This window comes from Panulirus ornatus, chromosome 38 (genome assembly GCF_036320965.1).
Source record: "Panulirus ornatus isolate Po-2019 chromosome 38, ASM3632096v1, whole genome shotgun sequence".
NCBI lineage: Eukaryota > Metazoa > Arthropoda > Malacostraca > Decapoda > Palinuridae > Panulirus > Panulirus ornatus.
In genome coordinates, this window is record NC_092261.1 from 19,656,549 (window position 1) to 19,669,717 (window position 13,169).

General features: G+C 39.4%; 1 protein-coding gene across 1 annotated transcript in view; it reads left to right on the top strand.

Moving 5' to 3' along the window:
• The window catches only part of LOC139760929 (DBH-like monooxygenase protein 1), a 407,440-nt gene that overhangs the window by 309,204 nt on the left and 85,067 nt on the right, over positions 1–13,169 (top strand). Inside the window, exon 8 of the mRNA XM_071684706.1 lies at positions 2,196–2,300. Within this exon, the coding sequence (XP_071540807.1) occupies positions 2,196–2,300 (105 nt within the window). The remainder of the gene's footprint in view (positions 1–2,195; positions 2,301–13,169) is intronic.

The following is a 13,169-nucleotide window of genomic DNA, read 5'->3' on the forward strand; positions in this document are numbered from 1 at the left end:
GGAAGAGCAGTGTGGTTTCAGAAGTGGTAGAGGATGTGTGGATTAGGTGTTTGCTTTGAAGAATGTATGTGAGAAATACTTAGAAAAGCAAATGGATTTGAATGTAGCATTTATGAATCAAGAGAAGGCATATGATAGAGTTGATAGAGATGCTCTGTGGAAGGTATTAAGAATTCATGGTGTGAGAGTCAAGGTGTTAGGAGCAGTGAAAAGTTTTTATCGAGGACGTAAGGCATGTGTATGTGTAGGAAGAGAGGAAAGTGATTGGTTCTCAGTGAATGTAAGTTTGCGGCAGGGGTGTGTGATGTCTCCATGGTTGTTTGATTTGTTTATGGATGGGATTGTTAGGGAGGTGAATGCAAGAGTTTTGGAAAGAGGGGCAAGTATGCAGTCTCTTGTAGATGAGAGAGCTTAGGAAGTGAGCCAGTTGATGTTCACTGATGATACAGCGCTGGTGGCTGATTCATGTGAGAAACTGCAGAAGCTGATGACTGAGTTTGGTAAAGTATGTGAAAGAAGAAAGCTGAGAGTAAATGTGAATAAGAGAAAGGTTATTAGGTACAGTAGGGTTGAGGGACAAGTCAATTAGGAGTTAAGTCTGTATGGAAAAAAACTGGAGGAAGTGAAGTGTTTTAGATATCTGGAAGTGGATTTGGCAGCGGATGGAACCATGGAAGCGGAAATGAATCATAGGGTGGGCGTAAAGGCGAAAGTTCTGGGAGCGTTGAAGAATGTGTGGAAGTCGAGAACATTATCTCGGAAAGCAAAAATGGGAATGTTTGAAGGAATAGTGGTTCCAACAATGTTATATGGTTGCGAGGCATGGGCTATAGATAGAGTTATGCGGAGGAGGGTGGATGTGCTGGAAATGAGATGTTTGAGGACAATATGTGGTGTGAGGTGGTTTGATCGAGTAAGTAATAATAGTGTAGGAGAGATGTGAGGTAATAAAAAGAGTGTGGTTGAGAGAGCAGAAGACGGTGTTTTGAAATGGTTTGGTCACATGGAGAGAATGAGTGAGGAAAGACTGACCAAGAGGACATATGTGTCAGAGGTCGAGAGAACGAGAAGTGGGAGACCAAATTGGAAGTGGAAAGATGTAGTGATACAGGTTTTGAGTGATCGGGTCCTGAACATGCAGGAGGGTGAAAGGCGTACAAGGAATAGAGTGAATTGGAACGAAGTGGTATACCGGGGTCGACGTGCTGTCAATGGATTGAACCAATGCATGTGAAGCGTCTGGGGTAAACCATGGAAAGTTTTGTGGGGCTTGGATGTGGGAAGGAAGCTGTGGTTAAGGTGCATTATCATATGACAGCTAGAGACTGAATGTGAACGAATGTGGCCTTTGTTTTCTTTTCCTAGCGCTGCCTCGTGCACCTTTGGGGAAAGGGGTGGTTATTTTCATTTTGTGTATATATATGTATACGTTGAGATGTATAGGTATGTATAGATTTCGTGTGTGGATGTGTATGTGTATGTGGGTGGGTTAGGCCATTCTTTCGTCTGTTTCCTTGCGCTACCTCGCTAACGCAGGACACAGCGACAAAGCAAAGTAATAATGATGATAATAATGATATAAATATATATATATATATATATATATATATATATATATATATTTTTTTTTTTTTTTTCTTTTTTTTCATACTATTCGCCATTTCCCGCGATAGTGAGGTAGCGTTAAGAACAGAGGATTGGGCCTTTATGGGAATATCCTTACCTGGGCCCCTTCTCTGTTCCTTCTTTTGGAAAACTATAAAAAAAAAAAGGAGAGGGGAGGATTTCCAGCCCCCCGCTCCATTCCCTTTTAGTCGCCTTGTACGACACGCAGGGAATACGTGGGAAGTATTGTTTCTCCCCTATCCCCGGGAATAATATATATATATATATATATATATATATATATATATATATATATATATATATATATATATATATATATATATATATATATATATATATATATATATATATATATATATATAAATATATATACATATATATATATGTACAGAGAGAGAGAGAGAGAGAGAGAGAGAGAGAGAGAGAGAGAGAGAGAGAGAGAGAGAGAGAGAGAGCATATTATGGGCATATTTGTTGAACATTGTTGAACCTTTGAAAAGAACAAAATTATATAGCATATTAAAGAATTGAAATTGAACAACTGATTAAATCTGTGTAATGTTTTTCAGGTGAGATGTATCCAGAGCATGTGGGCTTCCCTCTCGGAGAAAAACATGGAGGTGCCACATACTTCATGCTGGAAATTCACTACGATAACCCCAACCTTAGAACAGGTAAATCGTTATCGATTTTAAGCTTTAATTGAACAGTGGTTAACATGAGTTTTTATAGAGGTCCAGATGCTATTCAACGGATATATATATATATATATATATATATATATATATATATATATATATATATATATATATATATATATATATATATATATATATTTTTTTTTTTTTTATACTTTGTCGCTGTCTCCCGCGTTTGCGAGGTAGCGCAAGGAAACAGACGAAAGAAATGGCCCAACCCCCCCCATACACATGTATATACATACGTCCACACACGCAAATATACATACCTACACAGCTTTCCATGGTTTACCCCAGACGCTTCACATGCCTTGATTCACTCCACTGACAGCACGTCAACCCCTGTATACCACATCGCTCCAATTCACTCTATTCCTTGCCCTCCTTACACCCTCCTGCATGTTCAGGCCCCGATCACACAAAATCTTTTTCACTCCATCTTTCCACCTCCAATTTGGTCTCCCTCTTCTCCTTGCTTCCCTCCACCTCCGACACATATATCCTCTTGGTCAATCTTTCCTCACTCATCCTCTCCATGTGCCCAAACCACTTCAAAACACCCTCTTCTGCTCTCTCAACCACGCTCTTTTTATTTCCACACATCTCTCTTACCCTTACGTTACTCACTCGATCAAACCACCTCACACCACACATTGTCCTCAAACATCTCATTTCCAGCACATCCATCCTCCTGCGCACAACTCTATCCATAGCCCACGCCTCGCAACCATACAACATTGTTGGAACCACTATTCCTTCAAACATACCCATTTTTGCTTTCCGAGATAATGTTCTCGACTTCCACACATTCTTCAAGGCCCCCAGAATTTTCGCCCCCTCCCCCACCCTATGATCCACTTCCGCTTCCATGGTTCCATCCGCTGACAGATCCACTCCCAGATATCTAAAACACTTCACTTCCTCCAGTTTTTCTCCATTCAAACTCACCTCCCAATTGACTTGACCCTCAACCCTACTGTACCTAATAACCTTGCTCTTATTCACATTTACTCTTAACTTTCTTCTTCCACACACTTTACCAAACTCAGTCACCAGCTTCTGCAGTTTCTCACATGAATCAGCCACCAGCGCTGTATCATCAGCGAACAACAACTGACTCACTTCCCAAGCTCTCTCATCCCCAACAGACTTCATACTTGCCCCTCTTTCCAAGACTCTTGCATTTACCTCCCTAACAACCCCATCCATAAACAAATTAAACAACCACGGAGACATCACACACCCCTGCCGCAAACCTACATTCACTGAGAACCAATCACTTTCCTCTCTTCCTACACGTACACATGCCTTACATCCTCGATAAAAACTTTTCACTGCTTCTAACAACTTTCCTCCCACACCATATATTCTTAATACCTTCCACAGAGCATCTCTATCAACTCTATCATATGCCTTCTCCAGATCCATAAATGCTACATACAAATCCATTTGCTTTTCTAAGTATTTCTCACGTACATTCTTCAAAGCAAACACCTGATCCACACATCCTCTACCACTTCTGAAACCACACTGCTCTTCCCCAATCTGATGCTCTGTACATGCCTTCACCCTCTCAATCAATACCCTCCCATATAATTTACCAGGAATACTCAACAAACTTATACCTCTGTAATTTGAGCACTCACTCTTATCCCCTTTGCCTTTGTACAATGGCACTGTGCACGCATTCCGCCAATCCTCAGGCACCTCACCATGAGTCATACATACATTAAATAACCTTACCAACCAGTCAACAATACAGTCACCCCCTTTTTTAATAAATTCCACTGCAATACCATCCAAACCTGCTGCCTTGCCGGCTTTCATCTTCCGCAAAGCTTTCACTACCTCTTCTCTGTTTACCAAATCATTTTCCCTAACCCTCTCACTTTGCACACCACCTCGACCAAAACACTCTATATCTGCCACTCTATCATCAAACACATTCAACAAACCTTCAAAATACTCACTCCATCTCCTTCTCACATCACCACTACTTGTTATCACCTCCCCATTTGCGCCCTTCACTGAAGTTCCCATTTGCTCCCTTGTCTTACGCACTTTATTTACCTCCTTCCAGAACATCTTTTTATTCTCCCTAAAATTTAATGATACTCACTCACCCCAACTCTCATTTGCCCTTTTTTTCACCTCTTGCACCTTTCTCTTGACCTCCTGTCTCTTTCTTTTATACATCTCCCACTCAATTGCATTTTTTCCCTGCAAAAATCGTCGAAATGCCTCTCTCTTCTCTTTCACTAATACTCTTACTTCTTCATCCCACCACTCACTACCCTTTCTAATCAACCCACCTCCCACTCTTCTCATGCCACAAGCATCTTTTGCGCAATCCATCACTGATTCCCTAAATACATCCCATTCCTCCCCCACTCCCCTTACTTCCATTGTTCTCACCTTTTTCCATTCTGTACTCAGTCTCTCCTGGAACTTCCTCACACAGGTCTCCTTCCCTAGCTCACTTACTCTCACCACCCTCTTCACCCCAACATTCACTCTTCTTTTCTGAAAACCCATACAAATCTTCACCTTAGCCTCCACAAGATAATGATCAGACATCCCTCCAGTTGCACCTCTCAGCACATTAACATCCAAAAGTCTCTCTTATATATATATATATATATATATATATATATATATATATATATATTTATATTTTCCCTGGGGATAGGGGAGAAAGAATACTTTCCACGTATTCCCTGCGCGTCGTAGAGGGCGACTAAAAGGGGAGGGAGCGGGGGGCAGGAAATCCTCCCCTCTCGTTTCTTTTTTAATTTTCCAAAAGTAGGAACAGAGGGGGCCAAGTGAGGATATTCCAAAAAAGGCCCAGTCCTCTGTTGTTAACGCTACCTCGCTATTGCGGGAAATGGCGAATAGTTTAAAAGAAATATATATATATATATATATATATATATATATATATATATATATATATATATATATATATATATATATATATATATATATATATATATATATATATATATATCTTTTTTCTTTTTTCTTTCAAACTATTCGCCATTTCCCGCATCAGCGAGGTAGCGTTAAGAACAGAGGATTGGGCCTTTGAGGGAATACCCTCACCTGGCCCAATTCTCTGTTCCTTCTTTTGGAAAATTAATAAAAAAAAAACGAGAGGGGAGGATTTCCAGCCCCCCGCTCCCTCCCCTTTTAGTCGCCTTCTACGACACGCAGGGAATACGTGGGAAGTACTCTTAATCCCCTATCCCCAGGGATATATATACATATATATATATATATATATATATATATATATATATATATATATATATATATATATATATATATATATATATATATTTTTCTTTCTTTCATACTATTCGCCATTTCCCGCATTAGCGAGGTAACGTTAAGAACAGAGGACTGGGCCTTAGAGGGAATATCCTCACCTGGCCCCCTTCTCTGTTCCTTCTTTTGGAAAATAAAAAAAAAAAACGAGAGGGGAGGATTTCCAGCCCCCCGCTCCCTCCCCTTTTAGTCGCCTTCTACGACACGCAGGGAATACGTGGGAAGTATTCTTTCTCCCCTATCCTCCAGCCCCTACCAGGTAATAATATCGCCAAGGCTTCACTGTGTCCCATCCTGTCCATGCACACTATATAATTACCTATTCCTAATTACATACAGTATTTGTACTGTAAAGAGACAGTGCTACCTTCAAGGGGCCCCATCTGTTGTACAATCTCTACTTTCATACAACTTCTTAATTTCACGTATGTCGTCTACATTAAACATGTCCTGTCATTCTGTTACATTCATTCACCACTCATGCTATAAAACTACTTCATTCTATCTTTTTAAACATGTTTCTATCTTAATTTCATGTTATGTATTTAGTATTATGTATTTAGTATTTCTTCATATCCTAGATAAGGCAAAACTAGATTATGCTTCTCAAGTTCGATTGCTGCACCGAAAAAGCACAAAGAGTTAATAGAGAAGGTCCAGAGGAAAGCAACAATAACAGCAGCAGATTTAAGAGAACTGATTTTCAGGGAAAGGCCAGAGGCTAGAAATTTGCCCACCAAGGAAGAGAAAACAGTAGGGGGGTGAACTAATCACCACCTTTAAGCTTTTAAAACAGGTTGATGTAGCTGGTGAACAGATCTTCAAGAGCTGTAGGAATGGTTAAACCAGTGAACATAACATGAAATTAAGATAGAAACATGTTTAAAAAGATATATATATATATATATAAATTTTTTTTTTTTTTTTTCATACGATTCGCCATTTCCCGCGTTTGCGAGGTAGCGTTAAGAACAGGACTGGGCCTTAGAGGGAAAATTCTCACCTGGCCCCCTTCTCTGTTCCTTCTTTTGGAAAACATAAAAAAAAAAAGGTGAGGGGAGGATTTCCAGCCCCCCGCTCCATTCCCTTTTAGCGCCATGTACGAACACGCAGGGAATAACGTGGAAAGTAATTGTTTCTCTTCCGCCCTAACCCCGGGAAAAATATATATATATATATATATATATATATAATAATATATCTAATATACTATATATATATATAGAATATATAAATATTATAGATTATATATATATATAATATATAATATATATATAATATATATACATATATATATATGTACAGAGAAGATCTGCGCGCTCTACGTCGATCTGTCTAGAGCTCTTACGCTCGCTCTATCTCGACTCTCTCTCTCAACATCATTGCCACAAAGATTAACATAGATCACAAATGAACAGACCAAACTTCTAAAGATCGATCATTCAAGAAAGAAATTGAACACCTGATTAAAATCTGTGAACAGTATAATTTCAGGTGATATGTATCCAGAGCATGTGGGCTACCCCTCGTAGAAAAACATGGAGTAGCCACATACTTCATGCTGGAAAAATCACTACGATAACCCCAGACCTTAAACATGGTAAATCGTTATCGCTTTTAAGCATTTAATTGAACAGAGGTTAACTTGAGTTTTTATAGAGGACCAGATGCAATTCAACGGATATATATATAATATAATATATATATATATATTATATATCATATAATATATATATATATAAAGTATATATATAGTATAAACTATATATAAATATATTTTTTTTTTTTATACTTTGTCGCTGTCTCTCTCCCGCGTTATAGCGAGGTAGCGCAAGGAAACATACTTCAAAGAAATATTGGCCCAACCCCCCCCTATACATGTATATACATTTTTAACGTCCACACAACGCAAAAATATACTTACCCTACACAGCTTTCCATGGTTTACCCCAGACTCTTCACATGCCTTGATTCAATCCACTGACAGCACGTCAACCCGTATACCACAATCGCTCCAATTCACTCTATCCTTGCCCTCCTTTCACCCTCCCAGCCTGTTCAGGCCCCGAACACACAAAATCTTTTTCACTCCGAACTTTCCACCTCCAATTTTTGGTTCCCTCTTCTCCTTTCTTACACCCTCCACCTCCGACAAGACATATATCCCTCTCGGTCAATCCTTTCTCACTCACTCCTCTCCAATGTCCCAAGACCACTTCCAAAACACCCTCGTTCTGCTCTCTCACCACGCTCTTTTTAATTCCCACACATCTCTCTTACGCCTTAACGTTAACTCACCTTCGATTCAAACCACCTCACACAACACATTGTCCTCAAAACAGCTCATTTCCAGCACATCCATCCTCCTCGCCACACCTCTATCCATAGCCCACGCCTCGCGAAAAACCTGAATACAACATTGTTGGAACCACTATTCCTTCAAACATACCCATTTTTTTTGCTTTACCGAGATAAATTGTTTCTCGACTTCCCCCACATTCTTCAAGGCCCCCAGAATTTTCGCCCCCTCCCCCACCCTATGATCCACTTCCGCTTCCATGGTTTTCCATCCGCTGATCAGATCGCCAACTCCCAGAATATCTAAAACACTTCCCCACTTCCCTACCAGTTTTTTCTCTCCATACAAACTCACCTCCCTATTTACTGACCCTCAACCCCTACGTAACCTAATAACCTTGCTTCTTCTTCACGATTTACTCTTAACTTTCGTCATTTTCCACACACTTTACCCAAAATCCATCACCAGCTTCTTCTGCAGTTTCCACATAATCACCACCAGCGCTGTATCACAACAGCGAACAATACAACTGACCTCACTTCCCAAAGCACCTCTCATCCCCAACAGACTTCATACTTGCCCCTCTTTCCAAAACTCTTGCATTTACCTCCCTAACAAACACCCATCCATAAACAAATTAACAACCACGGAGACATCACACACCCCTGCCCGCAAAACCTACATTCACTGAGAACCAATCACTTTCCTCTCTTCCTACACGTCACAAGCCTTACATCCTCGATAAAAACTTTTCAACAGCTTCGGAACAACTTGTCCATCCCACACCATATATTCTTAACACCTTCCACAGAGCATCTCTAATCAACTCAATCATAAGCCCTTCCACCAGATCTCAAAAATGCAACAATACCAATCCATTTGCTTTTCTAAGTATTTCTCAAGTACATTTTCAAAGCAAACACCTGATCCACACATCCTCTACAACTTCTGAAACCAACACTGCTCTTCCCCGCATCTGATTCTCTGTACAACCTTCCTAACCCTCTCCACTCAATAACCTCCCTAATATTAATATTACCCTACTCCACCACCAAACATATACCTCTGTACTTTAGCACGTCACTCTTAATCCCCCAATGCCTTTGTACAAGCACTTTGGCACAGTGCACGCGCATTCCGTCCAATCCTCGAGGCACCTCACCATGAGCATACATACATTAAATAACCTAACCACCCAGTCAACAATACCGTCCACCACCCCCTTTTTTAATAATTCCAACTGCAAATACCATCCAAACCAGCTCTCGCCTTGCCGGCTTTCATCTTCCGCTAAGCTTTCACAACGCTCTCTCATTTTACCAAATCATTTTCCTAACCCTCACACTTTGCACACCACCTCGACCAAAACACTCTATATCTGGCCACTCCTATCATCAAACACATTCAACAAACCTTCAAAATACGCACACCTCCATCTCTTCTCACATCACCAACTGAGCTACATGTTTATCCACCTGATGCCCCATGTTGCGCCCTTCACTGAAGTTCCCATTTGCGATCCCTTGTCTACGGGCACTTTTATACCATCCTTCCAGAACATCTTTGTTATTCTCCCTAAAATTTAATGATACTCATACTCACCCCAACTCTCATTTGCCCTTTTTTTTTTTTCACCTCTTAGCAACACCTTTCCTCACTTTTGACCTCACTGTCTCTTTCTTTTTATACAGTACTTGTCTCTGATCATTCTCTTCTCTCCTTCCTATCTAACTTATCATCTCTCATCTACATCTCTCTCTACTTCTCTTCTTCTTAACATCTACCCGATCTCTGCTCTCTCTCTCTCTCTCTCACACAATCTCCTATCTTTCTCTCGTCCATCCTCTTCTTCTCTCTTCTCGATCTATATCTCTATCACTGATCTCACGTCTTTCACTCTCGCTCTTCCCTATCTCTTATCTCTCTCCTATCTATCTATCACGAAGCTCGCCCATCATCTATCACGACACTCAATCTCTCTATCTCTCTATCTCTCCATCTCCTCTCATCTCTTCCACATACTCTCATCTCATCACACAATCTAACATCTTCTCCAACTTCATATCACTATCTCACTCTCCCACGTCTTCTTCTTCTCTATCTCTCTGCTTCCTCTATCTCTCGGGAATATCCCCTCCCTTCATCTCTCTCTCTATCCCTCTTTCTCTATACTCTCTCCTCCTTCATCCTTATCTCTCAATCTCTTTCCTCCTCTTTTCATCTTCTCAATATCTCTCTATCTTATCTTTTTTCTTCTTTCTTTTATACATCTCTATCGCCTCTATCTAGCTCTTATCTCTCTCTGTCTTCTTTATTCTCACTCCTTCTATTCTTATCAATCTCTCACTATACATCTATCTTCTTTTCATTCCTTCTATCTCTTCTTCTCTCAATCCTCTTATCTCTATATCTTCATTCTTCCTTCTTCGCTATCTTCCTTATCCTCTATCTCGATCTCCTTCTCATATCTCTTCTCCCTATCCTCTCTCCAACCACTCAGATTGCATTTTTTTTCGCCAGCAAAAATCGTCGAATGCTCTCTCTTCTCTTTCAACTAATACTCTTACTGTTCTTCATATATCCCACCACTCACGTACAGCTTTCCTATATCAACCCACCTCCCCACACTTCTCATGCCACAGAGCATCTTTTGCGCAATCCATCACTGATTTCCTAAATTCCATCCCTTCCTCCCACCACTCCCACTTACTTCCATTGTTCTCACCTTTTTTCCATTCTGTACTCAGTCTCTCCTGTAACTAGGTCCTCACACAGGTCTCCTTCCCTAGCTCACTTACACTCACCAACCCTCTTTCCCACCCCAACCATACACATCTTCTTTCTGAAAACACATACAAATCTTACACCTTTAGCCTCCACAAGATAATGATCAGACATCCCGTCCAGTTGCAACCTCTCAGCACATTAACATCCAAACGTCTCGCAATATATATATATATATTAATATAATATATATATATAATATATATTTATATTACCCTGGGATAGGGGAAAAAATACTTTCCCACTTATTCCCTGCGCTAACGTAAGGCGACTACACAGGGGAGGGAGCGGGGCAGGAAAAATCCTCACCCTCACATCGTTTTCTTTTTAATTTTCCGCAAAAGTAGGAACTAGAGGGGGCCCAAGTGAGGATATGCCAAAATAAGAAGGGCCCAGTCCTCTGTTGTTAACGCTACATCGCGTATTGCGGGAAATGGCGAGATTTAAAAGAAATATATATATATATATATATATATATATATATATATATATATATATAATATATATATATATTATATATATATATATATATATATATATATATATATATATAAATATCTTTTCTTTTTTCTTTCAAACTATTCGCCATTCCCGCATCAGGCGAGGTACGTTAAAGAACAGAGGAATTTGGGCCTTTGAGGGAATACCTCACCTGGCCCAATTCACTGTTCCTTCTTTTGGAAAATTAATAAAAAAAAAACGAGAGGGGAGGATTTCCAGCCCCCCGCTCCCTCCCCTTTTATTCGCCTTCTACGACAAAACGCAGGGAATACGTGGGAAGTACTCTTAATATCCCCTATCCCCAGGGATATATCTACATATATAATATATATATATATATAATATATATATATATATAATATATATATATATATATATATAAATAATATATAATTTTTCTTACTTTCATACTATTCGCCATTTCCCGCATTAGCGAGGTATACGTTAAGAGACAGAGACTGGCTTAGCTAGGGAATATCCTCACCTCTGTCCCCCTTCTCTGTCCTTCATTTGGACAATAAAAAAAAAAAACGAGAGGGGAGGATTTCCAGCCCCCCGCTCCCTCCCCTTTTAAGGGTGCGCCATCACGACCGCAGGGAATACGTTGGGAAGTATTCTTTCTCGCCCTACCACCAGCCCCCTACCTAGGTAATAATATCCCAGGCTTCACTGTGGTCCCATCCTGTCCACGCACACTATATAAATACCGACTATTCCTAATTACATACAGTAATTGTACTGTAAAGTAGACAGTGCTACCTTCATGGGCCACATCTGTTGTACAATCTCTACTTCATACAACTTCTTAATTTCACGTAGTCGTCTACATAAAACATGCCCTGTCATTCTTTACATTCATTCACCCACACAAATCTATAAAACTACTTCATTCTAACTTTTTTACAAACATGTTTCTATCTTAATTTCATGTTATGTATTTAGTATTATGTATTTATAATTTCTTCATAACCTAGATAAGGCAAAACTAGATTATAGCCATCTCAATGTTCGATGCTGCACCGAAAGCACAAAGAGTTAATAGAGAAGGTCCAAGGAAAGCAACAATAACAGCAGCAGATTTAAGAGAACTTGATTTTCAGGAAAGAGCCAGATGCTAGACAATTTGCCCACCCAGGAAGAGAATAACAGTAGGGGGGTGAACTAATCACCACCTTAAGCCTTTAAAACAGTTGATGTACTGGTGAACAATCTTCAGAGCTGTTAGGAATGGTTAAACCAGTGAACATAACATAAATTAAGATAGAAACATGTTTAAAAAGATATATATATATCTAATATAAATTTTTTTTTTTTTTTTATCATACGATTCGCCAATTCCCGCGTTTTTGGCGAGGTAGCGTAAGAACAGACTGGGCCCTTAGAGGGAAAATTCTCAACCTGGCCCCCTTCTCTGTTCTTCTTTTTGGAAAATTAAAAAAAAAAAAAAAACGAGAGGGGAGGATTTCCATCCACCCCTATATTTATATATAAAAATATAATAACTATATATTAATATATATATATATATATAATATATATATATATAATATATATATAATATATATATATATATATCTATATATATATATATCAATATAATATAATATATATATAATATATATAATATATATATATATCTATATGTATGTATATATAACCAGGTCCATAGCCTAGCGGTAGCATTCCCTCATAGTTTGCAGGGGACCGGGTTCGATCCTGACTGTTGTAAGTTTTTATGTTCCTATGAAGGTGCGCGTTTCATACGCGTTTTATTTGTGGGGATGAGAGAGCTTGGGAAGTGATTCAGTTGTTGTTCGCTGATGATACACGCGCTGGTGCCCTGATTCATGTGAGAAACTGCAGAAGCCGTGGACTGATTTAGGTTAAGTGTGTGAAAAAGAAAGTTAAGAGTAATGTGAATAAGAGGCAAGGTA